Genomic DNA, 19333 nt, shown 5'->3' with positions numbered 1-19333 from the left:
TAATCAGGTATAGAAAGTGAAATTAATATAAAGGAAAGAACCAGGCCAAATGCTCTGAGAAATATAAAGGAAAAAGACAGTTTCAGCACCAGGGTGGAATTGGAGGAACATTAGGAAAGACTTCATGGAGGAGACAACCACAGAGCTCAACCTTGATGGCCAAAGTTTTGAAGACAGGAGAATGGTGCCTTTGTCAGGTATTATAGTCTAGAGGGGAACTCTTTGAGGGGAAGACAGTTATGTGTAGTCAGACAGCTCTTAGACCATGAGAGGTTCACTTGGGAGGCTCACAAAACCTAACAGAATTATTTTTTCTTTTCTACAGTTTATGTAGGGTTCTTGTGGATGCTTTTGTTGGTTGCTTATGGGCAGAGAGACCCCAATGCCTACTACTTCAACAGGCACCTAGAGAACAGCTTCTCTATAGGACAGGGTGTGCTCAGTTTCCAAGAATTCTTTTTGTGGGCCAAGACCACATTAGTGAGCAACTTGTATGGTTCATACCCAGGTAAAGAGAACCTTTTTTCCTCTCTCCATTTATCTATCTCTATCTAGTCCAACTCTCTCATTTTATGAATGAAGAAACTGAGCTTCAGAGAGTTTGAAGGACTTACCTAAGATAAGATTTTTGTTTTTTCAAAATCAAATTTTTTTTTCATAGTCAAAAAACAAACACAATGGAATCTTGTATTCTCTATATCTTTTAGCCAGTTGTGTGATAGTGAAGATGTTGTCTAACTGTGAAATATCACTTGTGAAGGTTTGTTTATTCCTAAATAAATGATCTCATTAAGAATAACCTCAATACCAATATAGTCTCATGAATTTCTTTTATATAGATGACAAATTAGACATATTGTCAGTGGGTTATTCTCTTGGTCTCTTTTGGGGAACAAATATGAAGTCTTACTTTTTCCACATCTTTGGTAACTTCCTCTGTTGCTGAAACCTTGAGAATCAGTCCCTCAATACTCTCAGAATGATAACACTTCCAGCACAGACTTTGTTTGTATATATTTGGCTTAGTGTTTTTTTTAAGCATCATTTCCATTCCTTCTATGAACATATCTAGAACTCTAATGCTGAGGCCAAAAGTGGTGATTCCACTAAGTTTAGACATTTATTCTCCTCAGCCCCATTGATAAAGAAATGAGTTGATGTCACAAACTGGGCTGAGGGACCCTATCTATAGAGTGAAGGGACAGTAACAGTCATTGACCCATATATCTCAGTGAAGGGGCAACTCACAGTTGGTTGATTTTTCTGTTCAGGCTTTATCACAGATGGAAACTCAAAGCTGATTGGCAGTGCCCGAATTCGTCAAGTCAGAGTCCGCAATGACTCCTGCCCTATCACCCAGGAGCTGGGGGCATTTCATGAGTGTCATGTGCCATATTCCCTGGAAGCTGAAGATATGTCTGACTATGGTGAAAGTTGGAATAGCACTGGTTGCAATGAAAGCTCTAACTTTTACCAGGCTTGGCAGTATCAAAGTCAGACCCAGCTACGAGGCCAATCCATCTGGGGCAAACTCACAATCTATCGGGGAGGAGGCTACACAGTACATTTAGGAACAGATCCAAGGAACGCATCAAGGTAGTGTCTACAGAGTTTTATATAACCAGGATCCATTTCAGCTAAAAGAATCCCTGGAGAAATTCTCATCCAACACTTGTTTTTCAGAGAAGGAAACTGAGGTCCAGAGAGTGCTAGGGACTTACCTACAATCACACAGCTGGTTAGTGGCAAAGATGGGTCTAGAACTCAGGCCTCCTGATTTCCAATCATGTACTCTTTCCATTGCATCTCATTGTTGCGCTTAGTCATGCTATTGTCTCTCTTTGGCATAACATTTGGGAACATCAGTACCTTTTAGGTTAGTTTAATGACAAAAGACTTCACTAGAGCAAAAACTCAATCTGAGTATGGAGACAAGAGGGCCCATGTCAAATGTTCCATTATCTCTGCCTGTACCATGATTATCAAGGAAATGGCTCTGGAATTCTCTACTATACCAGAAGATCCTAGTCATTAAATTTAATGTCTAGTAATCAACCATCTTAAGGTCCCTTGGTGAATCTCTAAGCTGTGGTGAGTCTATAGGTGTTGGAAATGTACCAATATGCCCACTGGCAATGTGGCCTAGTGGGGAAAGGATTAGATTTGGATTCAGAAGATTGAGTTCAATTTGTGTACTCCTTAACTCCTGTTTGATTCCAGGGAAATCCTAGGCCTAATTCAATTTATAAATTGAAAGCACTACATGAGATGACCTATAAGAGGTTCATTATATTGTGAGCTCCTCAGGGCAGGAATTGTCTTTTACCTTTCTTTGTATTCCCAGCCCTTTGCACTGTGTCTAACACATGATAGGTGTTTTGTTATTCCCCAAATTGATGAGCATCTACTTTGATTCTAGTTCTTTGTTGTCACAAACAGTACTACTCTGAATATGTTGATATCTATGGAGGCTTGCTTTTACTTCCTTTGGGTAAGTGTAAAGGTCACCATTTAAAGATCAAGCCCACTGGCCTCCCTCATTTATCCTCTAATCCATCTAATGGAATGACTCCCAATAGAATCAGTACAATTTGTGACAGAAAACTCACCCTCTGAGACTTCCAGGCCATAGGAACTAGCAGTCTTGTATTGCAGAATGAGGAGTCAGAAGAAAGAGATGTGGGGTCTCATGATATAACGATATGGGATTGGAAAAGACTTGACAAAGTTAAGTTGGAGCCTGTTTCGGTAATTAGGAAGACAATCCAGAGTAAGGATACAGATGTCAAGAACATAACTATGAATTAGAACAAGTGGGTAAAGCAGAGTCAAAAGGTACACATAAGGAGTAAAGTTCAGAGCACAGAACCACCCAGAGATTAGATGAGCATAAAGGAACCAGGAGGATGCAGGCATCAGATAGTTAAGCAAGACTTGTGATTGAAAGTTCAAGGTGACCATCAGTAGATAAGGGGGAACTCAAGGGTAAAGCAATCCATGCAATCAATGGAAAATGCTAAAGCCAACACTAAGGGGCTTGCTAACAAAGAAAACTCCTAACACAGGCCCAGAGCTTTTTGATGGCACTGGCTGAGAAAAGAAACTATGGAACCAAGGTGAAATGGGCTCTTCAGATAGGAACAGGCAGTGGGAACATATGGTTGAGGTGAAGGTTGTGATGAGGATGGAGCTCAGTGGCAACTACTAGAAGGGAGCTCCTGATTCCTGACTAGTCCAAAGAATGGTCCTCAATGTGGTAGACAAGGGACCAACCACTGGGATTTGGTACACCCTCCATGAGCTAACTTTGGAAATCATACCTTCAGTGGCCAACAACTGAGCTGACTGACTCTATACATGAACATCAAAGTGGTGTAGTGGAAAGAAGACTAGGTTTAGAGTCTGAGGACCTGGAACTTCATCTTGAATCTCCTGTTTGCCAAGACCCTAAGCAATTCATCTACCCGTTCTGGGCCTCAATTTCCTCTTTTGTAAAATGACGAGTATATACTAAATAGTTCCAAACATCCATCCTACCTCTAAATCTAATGATCTATGTTTCTTGTCTCTTGGCAGAGTTCTGCAGTATCTCTTCAACAGTAGCTGGCTGGACACCTTTACTAGGGCAGTGTTTGTGGAATTTACTGTCTATAATGCTAATGTGAACCTTTTCTGTATTGTGACTCTGACTTTTGAAGCAAATACTGCAGGTGAGAAATGTCTCCTGATTCCCCAGTTGAACATGAAACATTGCACCCACTGATCAGGTACAACAGTCTTCCTTAAATACTGGATTCCTAGTCCCTGGATCAGAGTCTCTGAGGATATGTGGCAAAGACATGGGGTTCCTGATATGGTGGTCTGAGGATTGGGACTTGGGGATAAAGGAGGATTGGGAGGCTTAGAATAGAGATCATACAGCAACTTTCAAATGTATTAGATATAGATTAGAGGACCTTAGAAACTACTCCTTTGTTTTTCAGCGGTGGAAATTGAGGGACCAAAGAGGGGAAGCAATTTGCCCAAGGTCATATGTTCAGCTTACCACAGAGCTAGAACTAAAACCCAAGTCTTCTAATTTGCAGTTCACTATGTTCTAATGCCTCCATGCCCAGTGAATAGCTTGACTCTTCCATCTAGAGAGGGAGTTTTTAAATTTTTCTTTCTGATCAGGCTAAGTATGATAGACAGTCAGTTTGGTGATGTGGAAAGAGATTTATATTTGAAGCAGAAGACTTGGGATCAAATTCTACACTTTTTACACGCCCTTCAGCAAATTCACTAGCTAAGTCTTGGTTTCTTCATCTATTAAATGAGGATGAAAAAACACCCATACTACTTATAGGTGTTTTGTGAGAAAACTGTTTTATAAATTATAAAGTTCTGTAGAAGTATGAGTTGTTAAAAGTATGGACTGTGATTGCCATGAGGGCAAGTATCATAAATAACTTGTGGCTCAGCACTCTCAAGGCCTATGTTTGCTAAGATTGGTTCCAGTCTTGGGGTCTGGTCCTAAAATATTCTTCCCCTCTTTTGCCTATCCCTTTCTCTTGGCTCTCCTCCCCTTCCTTTCCTTCTTCTTCTCCTCTTCTTTCCTTCATATTTTTCTCTCATGTTCAGCTCAACATGAGACATCTCAGAATATAGTTCATATCTAGGTGTCCAAAGATGTCAGTGAAAGATTCCTCACAGATACCATACAAGAATGAAAAGTTAAATCACATAGGGGTCAGCTTCTTTTATTTTGTCCTGCAGAAAATGCAGAAGATGCAAAGGACTTGCCAGAGCTCATAAACAATACAGAATGCTCATAAAGGACCCAAAATAGCTCATATACACAATCAATACAATTCCCCCCCCACACACACACATACACTTTTCCACAGGGTCTTAAAAGTCCTGTGGTGAGCACTGTCCTTGGAAAGAAACCAAACTAACAGACCATTCCCTGACATTCTAGTGGCTCCTTCTTTAATCTCACAGAGACACATATGTATTTAGTTTTACAATACCAACCAATTCATCTTGAAGGAAGTTCCAGGCACTAAGACTTTAGTCCTCTCAACAAAGTGCCAATGGGCATGTTCATACCCTTCAGAGAGAAAGATGCTTTCAAGCCTCAAGCAAAGGTTCATCTTCAAATTGATTAGGGAACTCCTTTGACCCTATATGTACTGTACCTAAACTTTGGATCTATCCTGACATCTATCTGGCACACTAAACACAGTAAGAGCTTAATAAATGTTGAATTCAAATAGATATTTGCCATGTTGCTAAGGACATATGAAGTAGTCTCTGCCCTCAGAGGAACTTCTATTTGGAAGGAAGGGAAAAATGGAGGGAGGGTAGAAAGGGGAAGGGAGAATAGAAGGCAAGTTTAATGAATACATCTAGAAATCTGGGAGTTTTTTTGGTCAAAGGGAAAAGGTAAGGTTGGTGTATATTAATAGGATGTCCCTCCACCCATCTAATTTTTTCAGGGGCTTTCCTTCCACAAGCAGAACTACAAAGTATCCGACTTTATCCTCTCACCAATGGCTTACATGTCTTGGTAGTAGCAGCTGAAGTGATCTACTTCCTCTTCCTAGTCTATTATATGGGCAATCAGGTAAGACTGAGCACATTCTAAACAAAGAGGCCTGAAGCTAAAACAGCCCAGAATGAAGGGTTGGGTCTTAGGAAGAAAGGTTGGGAGGGATAAACATGTCTGATATCTCATTATGGGTCCTTAGAAAGCTGAACAGGGCAAGGGAGGAAAAGATCTTGCAGTAAAGGAAGGTCATCCTTCACTTTTCTCTAGCATTGAGCATGTAGATGAACTCAGTAGGGTTGGCCCAAAATATATTTGATATCAGCTCCATTTGACTCCTCTCATAATCTGCTATGCCCTTTTGGAGATCTCCCTATTCTGTTTTCTGGTGTCGATTGGCTTCTCTTATCCTCAGGGCTTCTCAGAGTCTCCTGTTGCTACCACCTTTCCAAGTCTATGTTCCTGGAGTAACTTCTTGGGATCCTGAACTATCCTGGGTCCATCTTACCCATTATAGGACTTCTTGATTCATTACCACTGGTCTCTACCAATCTGACAAACTGATCCAGATACCATCAGTATGGCAGCATGCATAGAAAAAACTCAGGACTTCAAATCAGAAGACTGAATTTAAAAACTGATTCTAAAGTTCTCTAACTAAATGAATTTAGACAGATCACAACTTCTCTGAGCCTCAGTTTCCACATATTTAAAATAGATAGGATGATAGGGACTAAATCTATAATTTCATTGGTATAGAGAACTTCCAGAAGAGAAAATCTCTTCTACCAATTCCTTCTCTATTCTTAGGGAGTTACCCAGAGCATTGAGAGCTTAAATGGCTTGCTCACAATCTCACAGATAGCATGTTTCAGAGATGAAATTATATAATAGGCCTTCCTGACTTCAAGGAAAGTACTCCATCCACTATGCTTCTCATGTAAAATAAGAATGGTAAGACTAACACTTACCTCACAAGATTGTCTTGCTTTGTAAGCCTTAAAGTGCTATAGAAATGGAGCTTATATGGAATCACAGAATTGTAGAATTGGAAGAGACATTAAAAGCCATCTGATCAAACTTATAACTGCAGCACGAGTACCCTCTACAAATCTCCAACATATATTCAACCACTTGAGTACCTTTTATAAGGGCAAATTCAATGGTAGATAAGGTTAGAGTAAACATTTATTCAACACTTATCAGGCACTGTGCTACATAAGGGATATAAATAGAAACAGATTAGATAGTACCTACCCTCAAGGAGCTTATAGTCTAACAGAAGATAACACATAAAGGTAAGTTGGAAAGTGGGACAGGATAGACCAATGATGGCAAACCATTTTGAGATGGAGTGCCAGGCCCCACCCCCACCCCATTCCCCAGACCTAGTGCCATACATGCCCCTGCCAGAGGCCCCATGCCATGCCCCTTTCTCCACCACATGCTATATACACCCTGCCACCCCCCCTTACCCTACACAGGGGAGGGAGAAAGCACTCCCATTGAGCTACTGGGCAGAAGAGGGCCTGGTGAAATGAGGAATGTCTTCAGCAAGTGTGGGCAGAGGAGCAGGGGATGTGAAAAAATGTCAGGCACAGTGGAGAGGAGGAAGGGAGCAGTTCCACCTCAGTCCCTTTGTCTTTCTAGTAATGAATTGGGGGAGGGGGGGATATGGTGGCTCCGTGCCCACAGAGAGTGCTCTTGCATGCCATCTTTGGCATCTGTGAAAAAGAAACAGCCAGAGCTTCAGAATCCAACTGACCTCCCATTTAGCCAGGAAGAGAGAGTTTTCCTGTCTAGTTAGCTCTGACCCATCTTTGGCATCTGTGCCATAGATTCACCATCACTGGGATAGCCCATGATGGTATTTCCTGGAGATCAATAGGGAATAAAGTAAAAATCTGGTTCTAAGGAAGATAAGGAGAAAGCCAACCCATTATAATTCAAGGTGGTTCCAGAAGAAGAAGGGAAAAAGGTGGGAATAAAAGCTGGAAAAGAGGTAGCCTGATATGCAGATGGCCAAGAATAGCTCTTGGACAGCTCCAATTATTAGGAAATTTGTCTTTATAGCCAGCAAAAATCAGGTCTCAGCTACTCAAATAGCATTCTCACCAAGCTGGAGGCCCTACCTAGATGGTAAATACTCTTCCAGGGAACACTGGATTGTATTACAAGGACCTTCTGGAGATGACAACTTCACCCAAAGGGAACAATCTAATTGGGACAAAAGGACAAGAGAGCCAAGATATGATTTTTAAATTTATATACCAATTTAACTGTTGTTTCACACCAAAGATCAATATTTCCCCTAAGAATAAGCAAAGAATACTTCTCAGATAGTAGGACATGACTCACAACAAATCTCAGTGGGACTAATTCTAAGAGCCACAGCCACATTTTATAAAGTAAAAGGTAGCCCTTGGAAACATTTACAGTCTCATATGTGAATCTCCCAATAATTCCAGGCAGGGAATAATCAGTAGATATGATATCAGAAAAGGAACAAAAATTCAAAATATAGTAAACAGCAAGGCCAAGTGGAAAAATGGCCAACCTATTACATTTTTAGTGGAATTGTAAGCTCATGCAGAAACCTCTTAATATTTGAGGCACTTTAGTTTTTTCCATCTTTTGTTATAAATTCTTTCCTTTATTCTTTATAGTTGGCAACAAAGAAGCAACTGGCTTTGAGCCATGTCCTTACAAAGGAAAATAAAGTAGCTTAGCCCTCAATCCACTGAGTTACCTCACTCCTCCTGTTGTATTTTTCTTTATCATTGTCATGCTGAAATTTAATTATGTGAATTTTCTTGTTTTTGTTTTTTTCTTATTGTGGTCCTATAGATTCCATTTGTATATTGTCACTTTTTTAAAAAACTTGGATGTTTTCTTGAATGATTATTTGGAATATAATGTTTGGGTTCTTTTATTTTTTTCCATTTACTTAAAAAAAATAAACTTAGTAATCAACAAACTCCAATATTCAAAGCAGAACAAAAAAGGGGTTTGCATAGACAACTATAAGCTTTTATGATATACAGCTTTTAAAAGTGTATATTAATTTTTTTAAACGTTTACCTTCTCTCTCAGAATCAATACTGTATTGGTTCCAAGGCAGAAGAGCAGTAAGAGCAAAGCAATGGGAGTCAAGTGACTTGGCCCAAGTAACACAGCTCAGAAGTATCTAAAGCTAGACTTGAAACCAGAACCTCTCATCTCCAGTCCTGGCTTTCTAGCCATTGAGTCACCTTGCTGCCTCCCCACCACCACCACACCCCTATCTTCCCCACCCCTGGTGTATTTTATTTCTAAACCTCTGGGGTATCAGTTATCCTGAAGTTGCTGTACCTCAATTGATTCTCCAGATCTGCCATTTCAATTTGATTATTTTCCAGTTCTTTCAATAATGCAGTCATTTTCTGAGAGTGCTTTTCCAGTGGTCTGTACTGTCTGCAATCTGTCTGCAATTTTGTTTTCTTGTGTAGTAAGTCTGGTGTGGGTTGTTTCTATTGATTTCTTTGTGAGGTTTCCTATTACATGCTTTATATTGATCATTTTTCTTCATTAGTTTCTTCCATTCTTCCATTTATTTGTTTACTTTTTCATCACTTAATTCTAGTTATCATACTGAAAAGACTTCAGATCCCTCCTCCTCTCTTAATACTTCTCTACTGCTACAGCATCCTCTGTCGACTTATTAGTGAAATGACCTTGGGTAATTTACTTTGTCACTCTAAGCCTCTGTAAAATGAGAAGACTGGGTTAGTTGGTCTTTTAAGATCCTTTATATAAAGCTGTATTCTAAGTTCCTTTCAGAGCCTGAAGTTCTGTGATTCTGTGAAATTCTAGATGGTCTTTTAAGATCCTTTATGTAAAGCTGTATTCTAAGTTCCTTTCAGGGCCTGAAGTTCTGTGATTCTGTGAAATTCTCCTAGATTTTAATATTCCTACAGATTTTAACTCAGTTGGAAGCCAGTTTCTTGGTTAAGAATGCTAGAAATTGGTTCCCCTCTTGCCTAATTTCTCTTATTCCTCATGCTAAATCACACTTTACTTTTTCATCCTATTCTTCAGTCCCTTTGGGAAGGTGAAGTTAAGTTTTTTCAGCATATAAAGGTTTTTGGGGGATTTTTTTCCTAGAAAAATTGGTTTACTAGGCACTGCTCAGAGTTATAGGAACATCCATTCTGTCTCAGTCTTGATGCCCTCAAATGTAATGTCCTCATTTCAGAGCCTTGAGCCTGATGTGGGCAGTGGCCTGATACTATCTGACTGAATTTGAGGGTTGTAACAGTTAAAATTTAGGGGAGACTATGGCAGGTAGAAATTAGTTTCTCTCTGCAAGGAGTATTATATTTTTTAGAGGTTTATTAAAAGTTAAGGATTAAAGAAAATACAGGATAAGAAACACGTGGTGCCTTGGCCAGAGGGGCCTAGACAAGACCTCACCTACATTATGGAAAGAGCCACGTCTGCCCCAAAATGGAAGTCCAAGAGCAAGACTCAAAAGCCTTTGCAATCAGCTTAAGTACCTTCTCAATCTCGCCCACCTCAGAATTCCATGAGATTACAAAGCATTCTGGGGAAGTGGAGCAAGGACTTGTGGGGATTGAAGTCCAGAGTTCAAATCTCAATTTTACAGAGTTCAATGTGGATTCCACAACCATAATCTCTCAATTTTTTAGCCCCTTACTTTGTCTTAGCAATAGCTCTAAGACAGAAGGGCAAGGGCTGGTCAAATAGAATTAAATGACTTGTCTAGGGTCATACCTAATACTTAAATTTTAAATGAGGCACTAGCACTAGCCTCCAGTGGCAGCAGCCCCATCTATAACTGGGTCCCAGCTTCATCTTAAAATTCAGGGAATAGTTTAGCCTTTTGGTTTTACTCTTCAACTTCCCTTAGAGCACAAACTTTTCTCAAATAATTTATGTCTGAGGCAATGTCACAGAATTGGGAAAAATCCTTTCTCACTCTTTTTTTTTTTAATTTTAATATTATTTTATTTGGTCGTTTTCATACATTATTCACTGGAAACAAAGATCATTTTCTTTTCCTCCCCTCCCCTCCCCCCCCCCCCCCCCCCCGCCTTTCCCTCTCCCATAGCCGACGCATGATTCCACTGGTTATCACGTGTGTTCTTGACTCGAACCCATTTCCCTGTTGTTGGAGTTTGCATTATAGTGTTCATTTAGAGTCTCTCCTCAGTCTTATCTCCTCCAACCCTGTAGTCAAGCAGTTGCTTTTCAGCGGTGTTTTTACTCCCACAGTTTATCCTCTGCTTGTGGGTAGTATTTTTTTTTTAGATCCCTGCAGATTGTTCAGGGATTGCATTGATACTAATGGAGAAGTCCATCACCTTCGATTGTACCACAATGTATCAGTCTCTGTGTACAATGTTTTCCTGGTTCTGCTCCTCTCGCTCTGCATTACTTCCTGGAGGTTGTTCCAGTCTCCATGGAACTTCTCCACTTTATTATTCCTTTTAGCACAATAGTATTCCATCACCAACATATACCACAATTTGTTCAGCCATTCCCCAATTGAGGGGCATCCCCTCATTTTCCAATTTTTGGCCACCACAAAGAGCGCAGCTATGAATATTTTTGTACAAGTCTTTTTGTCCATTATCTCTTTGGGGTACAAGCCCAGCAGTGCTATGGCTGGATCAAAGGGCAGACAGTCTTTTATCGCCCTTTGGACATAGTTCCAAATTGCCCTCCAGAATGGTTGGATCAATTCACAACTCCACCAGCAATGGATTAATGTCCCCACTTTGCCACATCCCCTCCAGCATTCATTACTTTGCATAGCTGTCATGTTAGCCAATCTGCTAGGTGTGAGATGATACCTCAGAGTTGTTTTGATTTGCATCTCTCTGATTATAAGAGATGTAGAGCACTTTTTCATGTGCTTATTAATAGTTTTGATTTCTTTGGCTGAGAATTGCCTGTTCATGTCCCTTGCCCATTTGTCAATTGGAGAATGGCTTGATTTTTTGTACAATTGATTTAGTTCTTTATAAATTTTAGTAATTAAACCCTTGTCAGAGGTTTTTATGAAGATTGTTTCCCAATTTGTTGCTACCCTTCTGATTTTGGTTACATTGGTTTTGTTTGTACAAAAACTTTTTAATTTGATGTAATCCAGATTATTTATTTTGCATTTTGTAATTCTTTCTAATTCTTGCTTGGTTTTGAAGTATTTCCCTTCCCAAAGGTCTGACATGTATACTATTCTGTGTTCGCCTAATTTTCTTATAGTTTCCTTCTTTATGTTCAAGTCATTCATCCATTTTGAATTTATCTTGGTGTAGGGTGTGAGGTGTTGATCTAAGCCTAATCTTTCCCACACTGTCCTCCAATTTTCCCAACAGTTTTTATGAAATAGTGGATTTTTGTCCCAAAAGCTGGGATCTTTGGGTTTGTCATATACTGTCTTGCTGAGGTTGCTTGCCCCCAGTCTATTCCACTGATCCTCCTTTCTGTCTCTTAGCCAGTACCAAATTGTTTTGATGACCGCTGCTTTATAATATAGTCTGAGATCTGGGACTGCAAGGCCCCCTTCCTTTGTATTTTTTTTCATTAATTCCCTGGATATCCTTGATCTTTTGTTCTTCCAAATGAACTTTGTTATGTTTTTTTCTAAATCAGTAAAAAAAATTTTTGGAAGTTCCATGGGTATGGCACTAAATAGATAGATGAGTTTGGGTAGGATGGTCATTTTTATTATATTGGCTCGTCCTACCCATGAGCAGTTAACTTTCTCACTCTTAAAGGCCCAAGAAGTATTGGGTTGATCATATGAAACGGCCAATTATCATTTGAGTTTGAATTATAAATTGCCAAAAATGTCTGTACAAGAGAAGTTTACAGGGTTTAGAGATATTTATTAAGAAGGATTCACAGGATCAAGAAGAACTCAAGAGCTCCAAAGTTCATTCCTACTAGTCCTGAAATAGCAGGCCATTTAGCACATTACTAGTTCTTGATTTCAGCTTCCTGTACTCTGGCATGCTGGGAGCCCCACAGATAGCAAAAGTATGCGACAACATTAAAGACTCTGACCCAATGCTGAGCCAGCTTGCTCCCATTAGTTGTTCACTTCTCTTATATTCTCACTGAAGAACTTTTTCATGAAAGCAGCATTACCTAGTCTAGATTTTATGTTGCAGTTGATTGTTCATTCTTCAAGAACCTCCTGTCTGTCCCAGGATTTCATGATTCCTAAATAGTAGGAACAATATACCTGTTCTCTTGAATTCCAGGGGAAGGCTTCTGGAGACTGGATCATGGAGCAAACATATTGAGGCCTTGCTATACTTCAGGCACAAACTCCTTCTCTTGCAGGGCAGACTCATGAAGAGTCAGAAATGGGCCTACTTCCGAAGTAAGTGGAACTTACTAGAATTAGCCATCATCCTTATCAGCTGGAGTGCTTTGTCAGTGTTCCTGAAGAGGACTATCCTGGGGGCCCGAGATGTCAAGTACTACTTGACCCACAAGGACAAGTAATAGTAATGATCTCTCTCTCTCTCTCTCTCTTAGTTTATTAAAAATTTATCTATTTCACTTAAATTATCATATTTATTGTCATATAATTGAGCAAAAATAGTTCCTAATGATTGCATTAATTTCCTCTTCAGTAGTGGAGAATTTATCCTTTTCATTTTCAATACTGGTAATTTGATTTTCTTTTTTCCTTTTTTAAATTAAATTAACCAGTGATCTATCTTTTTTTTTCTTTCATAAAACCAGCTCCTATTCTTCTTTATTGGTTCAATAGTTCTCTCACTATCAATTTTATTAATTTCTCCTTTGAAGACTTTACTAATTTGATGCATATGTGTTTAGTATTGAGATTACTCACCTAGACCATGCTTCAGAGCTCCTCCAAGTCGAATTCCACTGCCCAAGTCTGCAAAAGCAGCAAAAGCCACAAAAGTCTCCCTCACAGGAAGTGACATGAAATATAAAGGCCGTTCTTTACATCACTTCCTGTGTCTCACATGTACCAATGGTGGCTTAAACTTGGCTTAGGACAGCCCAGGGGGTCAGTCAGTTGTTTCTGATTTGTCACTTGCTAGCACATGCAAGTCATAGACCATCCTCCCCTACAGTTAATCCTTAAGTGTATACATTCCTGGTTGTTAGAATTCTAAATACTAAGCAGGGTGGAGTAAATCTAAAATTCGCAATTGGAAGCTTAAAGTATTTGAGGGGCCATCAAAATATATATTGAAGTCTTCAAGAATGAGGGCAGGAGTAGTAGTTGAGAGGAAGGCCTTAAGGCAAGGATTGAACACCTTGAAAATAAAAATATTTTCATATATTGGATTAATTCCTGTATATTAGAGAGAATTACTGTGTATTCTTCTCTCTGGGATCTAGGTCAGAAATACCATCTAGTTAGCTATTTTTTGCATTTTCTTTGTCCTTGGGAATCTTAAAGAATGTCTTCCTTTGTAACAGAATTTGGTTAATAAATGAAGGAGACAAGGGTTCTTTTCCTTTGGATGAGACTGTCCATCTGTCAGTTTAGAAGAAGGGCTAAGGATCTGATGAACCACCTCTTAATTAGTTATCATTGATTAAAGATGTCTTAGAATGGTCAAAGGAGGCCCTGAGTAATGAGTTCCTAAAAATATGTTTATTAGGCTGCCTGGCCCAGCTCAGATCATCCCTGGTTGTGAGAGACAGCCATGGAGATCTATATCACTTTATTCATCATGATGCTAGCTTAACCAGTGAACCTGATATCATAAATAAATTTATGCTCTTACCCAATAATCAGCATCTCAAGATAGTTTTAATCCCAACATATTCAACACTTTTTGCTGCATTAAAAAGATTCCGTTATTTCATAATTGTGGAATAGACATAATAGACAATTTTTTCTGGCCATTTGCTAATCACTGAGTAGGTACCTACTTGGTTTCCAGTTCTTTGTTTCTGCCTTTGGCCTCCTAGGGTTCTGTGACGAAGTGAGATGGCCAAGTCAAAAGATACAGCTTAGACACTTTTCTTTATAATTCCAAATTGGAACCTAGGACAGTTGTTTACAACTTCATAAGTAAAATTATTCAAAGAACAAATTTTTAAATAACCTTACCAATATCTAGAATTTTTACAAAAGAAATATATCTAGTTCCATTTGCCTTCAGGAAGGATGCAATAATTTAGTCTGCATTAATGGTGTAACTGGCAACATGTAGAGAAGTGGACACTTACAAAGCTATATTAAAGAACTATAGGATCTCAGGGTTAGAAGGGCCCTTAGTTTAATATTTTAATTTTTAAATATTAGTTTAATATGCACATTAGTTTAATATTCACATTTATAGGAATCTCCTTCACAACTTTCCCAGCATCAAGCATATGAAGGTTATAACTAAGCTCAGTCTTCCAAACAATTGTCAGTCTGGTGGTTCAGCTATCTACCCAGAGTCATGCTCTTTGGCCATACTAAGGAAGGAAAGAAGGAAACAAGCATTCATTAAGTACTTTCTATGTGCCGGGCACTGCACTAAAGTCTTGAAAATTTGATCCTCACAAAAACCCTAAGAGATAAGTGCTACAATGACTCCTACTGTATAGTTGAGGAAACTGACACAGATAGACAAGGTCAGGTGGCTAGTAAGTGTCCTAAGGCCCTTTTCAAACTTGGGTCTTCCTGACTTTAGGCCCTGTGCCTATGTCGGTCATAAAGGATGGGGATTGAAGGGCCTGAGCCTCTGAGTCCCTTCGCTGTTGTCCTTCTAACCAAGGCTTCCTCTTTGTTGTCTAGGGCTATTGGTTTTGGAGAAACAGCCAGTGCAGATGCAATTCTAGGTTATTTGATTGCAGTCCTGGTGCTCCTGTCAACTGTGAAATTGTGGCATCTGCTCAGGCTGAACCCCAAGCTAAATGTGCTCACTTCCACCCTACGTAGAGCCTGGGGAGACATCTCTGGATTCATCATCGTGATTGCTATCATGTTCCTTGCCTACTCAATAGCAGTGAGTATCTATCACCTTCCTAGAAGTCTAGGCTTCCCATGAGAATCTCCCTCTACACTGGACCTGGGAAACTATAAATATTCCCTGTCAGTGTTCACTTGCTAGGGCCAACAGCAGCTGTAAGTAAGAAGCACCCAAACTAGTCAATGCTAAAAGCTCTTTAATTTATAAAGGCACAAAATTGGCTGAACTGGAGACCCTGGAAAATAAGTTAGGAGGCAGATAAGGAAAGATATGAGGGTACTTACTTCACACTGGAACTAGGACCAACAACTCCAATGCAAAGACTGGGAAGGGATACCACGAAAAGATGTCACTAGGAAGCCTCAGACATGATGGTTTTGAGGCCATAGCAGGAATTCACAATGGTCCTGGACTCCTGAGTTCTTGCTTCAAGGGAGGAGTCCAAGACCATTGTGGGTTCCTGCTATGGCCTCAAGTGTTTTAGTGAAAGGGAAGGAGTCCTGCTCAGGTGGATCTAATTAGCTAAATCAATCAACTGAATAATACCTTAGATTCAAATCCTATCTTGACTGTTTCCTACCTGTGTTATCAAAGGCAAGTCACTTAGCTCTTCAGGGTCATAGTTCCTCATTTGTAAAATGAGAGAGTGACTTGTTCTAGATATAAGATTCTATGATCTTAAGATTTAGAGTTGGCAAAGACTAAACATCATCTAGTTTTACTCCTCAACTTTACCAAAGAGAAAAATGAGGCCCAGTGAATTGTTCAATATCATATAGCCAGTAAATGGCGAAAACATGATTTAAATCCATATCTGAATCAATGATTCATTCATTCAGTAAACATTGAGCTCTTTGTGGGGCCTTATTTTTGCTTTTCTTTGCATCTCTAGCCCCTTGGACAGTGCCTTCTACATAGTAAGCACTTAAAACTCAAAAGACTGCTATGTTTATTGCTCATAGCAAAGTCTGGATTTGAGTTCAGGTTGTCTGACTCAAAACCCAGTATTCCATCCACTAGATCATAGCTAGTTTCTTCTCCATCATAGCTATGAATGTAAATATCTAACTTAAATGGCCAACAGTAAGCTAGCACACTGGATATAACAGACTCCCTCTTGGTTTATACCACTCATCTTTTGCCTAATGGTAATATTTAAGTTTCTTCTCTTTGACAGACAAATTTGATATTTGGCTGGAAGCTTCATTCCTACAAAACTCTTTTTGATGCAGCAGAAACAATGGTCAGCCTGCAGCTGGGGATCTTCAACTACGAAGAGGTAACTGTAGCTGTTGTCCCCAAGGTCCATGTCTGAGAGGGTAGCAGAGAGACTTACAGGATGTGGTAGAATAGGAAGCACATGTTACTCTAGGTCTGTGTTGGTGAATGTCTTCAAGTTCAGGTGCCCAAATTGCAACTTCAAGCTGCCTGTAAGTACCTCCCCTCCTCCCCATTACCCCAGAGAGCTGAGGGAGGAAGTGCTCACTTTGGGTGGCTGGACAGTGGGATGGGACATGCAAAAAATGTCCTAAGGCACAGGGAAGAGGGGGAATGGAGCAGCTCTCCAAGTGACAGCTCTGCATTTGTGCCATACCTTCACCAGCACTGCTTTAGTGTATTTCCTAGAAAGCTGCTGAGTCACTGTGCAGAGACTATGACATGCTCTGCAAATTGGTAGAGCAAGTCCTGCTTGCCTAAGAGCCTTGAACATTGATTGTCAAAGAGTATCTCAGTGGCAGAATGGCAGAGAAGTTAGAGGTCAGATGTTCAGGTGTCCCTGTCTTTATCCACCAGAAAACACACCATTTTTGGTTCATGCAATGAGTTATTCCTGAAAATAGCTGGATTGAGACTCCCTCTCCACATCAGTCTGATCCCAAACTTTGCTTCCTCATATCTTCCCCACTTTTTCATTCCGTCTAGTAGGGGTTGTTCTCAGACCTGAGCAGGAAGAGAGTTATCCAACCCTTACTTCATGAGAAAATTGAGGCACAAAGAGAGGAAAATACTTGCCTAAAGTCATAGGACTTTGACAGACTATGAAAGACTATGACAATATTTTCCCTTTCCCCTCCCTGAGGTAGCAGCTGTATAGGTAATTGTGAGTAGACACTAGCCTATTTCCCTAAAGTTGGAGCTGGATACAGTCCTTTGGCCCCTTGGGCCATCTTTCTCTTTGGGAGAAACCCCTTATATATGGATCCAATAGCATTCACTTGGCTTCTGCTTGTTTCAGGTCTTGGATTCTAACCCTGTGTTGGGCTCTTTCTTGATTGGTTCCTGCATCATCTTTATGACATTTGTGGTGCTGAATCTGTTCATTTCTGTCATCCTTGTTGCCTTTAGTGAGGAACAAAAATATCACCAGGTAAACTAATCCATTAGATTGTAAACTCTTTGAGGGCAGGGGCTATCTTTTGCTTCATTTTTGTATCTCTAAAACTTAGTACAACATGTGACACATAGTTGATGGATTTAAGCTTGTTGAAGCCAATAGGCAGATGAATGAAGCCTAGTCCATAATGGTAAATGGTGCATCATTGGGAGGACAGATCTGCTCCTTCTTGGTTTTGTTTGACTGCCTCTCCTGGCAGTGATACCACTCCCTCCAGAGAAACAGAGAAAAGCCTGTTCAGGTCCCTCTTTATTTTCTCCTGCACATAAGTTCAGTAAGAAGAGAATCATGGTCTCTGCATTTGGCCCCAGTATATGTTCAGAGTGGCTATATGATGAGAGGAAGCCTTTCACTCCTGCATAAACCTTCACAGAGCTTCAAGAGACAGCTGAGTGGTACAGCTAGAGTAAGAGTGCTAGATTTGGAGTCAGGAGAGACTGTAGTTCGAATTCCACCTTAAATATTTATTGGTGGTATGACCCTGGACAAGTCATTTATCTCTCATCCTCATTTTCCTCATCTGGAAAATGGAGATAATAATAGCACCTATTTCAAAAGGTTATGGTGAAGATCAAATGAGATTCCATATGTACAATGCTTTGCCAATGTTAAAGTGCCTTATAAATGCTAGTTATCATCATTTATTAATATTATTATCATCATTAATTAATATTCTGTCATTTGAGAAGCCCATAGAGTCCAGCTATGGAATATTAGAGAGAAAAACGGGCCACACGAACAGCAGAACACTCAGACCAGCTTTAAGTCTTGAGGTGACAAAATTTAAAGGGAAACTGCTGGCATTTTCAAGTTTTTGACACCCTAAAAACAACTGAGCTCAGTACTTAGAATGAAAGAATAACTGGTTAAAATAGATATTGACCTGATAGTGTCCTCTTTGCCCTGATAGCCAAGTCCCAACCAAGTGACCTCTCAGCAATTTCTGAGGTTACCATACCTCCTTCCCTCAACTGAACTGAGGATGTATTCTTATGCCCATTTGGCAGGGCATATTTTATACTGCTAAAACTGGGTACAAAAACTTCTAATTCCAGCTTTGAAAGGAAATATTCCTCAGGGCCTGTGCTCACCCTTCTTTCCAGGGAGATAGGCTTTAAAAGTTTAGTAGTGGATAAAATATATTCACGAAAATTTCTTTCTTTTGCTTGTTTTATAATTCTCTATATTCAGCTTTATTTCCATCTCATTTATTGATCTATACCATGCTACCCCTATTATAACCTAGAAATATTTTTTAAACTAAAAATAATATTTCTACAAGGCAGAAAATTGTTATAGAAGATGAGATGACTGTCAACCTCAGGCCCAAGCTGATCCTCTTTTGTCCAAGCAATCATCAACCTGACCTCTTGGGCTGTATTGTCATGCTGACCTTGATGTAAAAATATTTACTAAAGTGAAGCTATCCTTGAGTTTCCAGGC

The 19333-nt window shown here is 39.7% G+C and overlaps 1 protein-coding gene across 11 annotated transcripts in view; it reads left to right on the top strand.

Moving 5' to 3' along the window:
- GCSH (glycine cleavage system protein H) overlaps positions 1-19333 on the top strand; it is a 244341-nt gene that overhangs the window by 189851 nt on the left and 35157 nt on the right. For 8 of the 11 annotated variants that reach the window (XM_056813278.1, XM_056813280.1, XM_016432773.2 and 5 more), the window contains 8 exons: positions 326-508; positions 1272-1596; positions 3577-3710; positions 5481-5608; positions 12884-13044; positions 15321-15531; positions 16673-16774; positions 17732-17863. In XM_056813278.1, the coding sequence (XP_056669256.1) occupies positions 326-508; positions 1272-1596; positions 3577-3710; positions 5481-5608; positions 12884-13044; positions 15321-15531; positions 16673-16774; positions 17732-17863 (1376 nt within the window). Of the gene's footprint in view, positions 1-325; positions 509-1271; positions 1597-3576; positions 3711-5480; positions 5609-12801; positions 13051-15320; positions 15532-16655; positions 16777-17731; positions 17864-19333 lie in introns of those variants that run through there. The other 3 variants (XM_016432777.2, XM_007476115.3, XM_007476116.3) reach the window with 3 other exon arrangements.

This window comes from Monodelphis domestica, chromosome 1 (genome assembly GCF_027887165.1).
Source record: "Monodelphis domestica isolate mMonDom1 chromosome 1, mMonDom1.pri, whole genome shotgun sequence".
NCBI classification, from domain to species: Eukaryota; Metazoa; Chordata; class Mammalia; order Didelphimorphia; family Didelphidae; genus Monodelphis; species Monodelphis domestica.
Note: the sequence above shows the minus strand (reverse complement) of the source record. Positions and strands in the feature narration are given on the sequence as shown.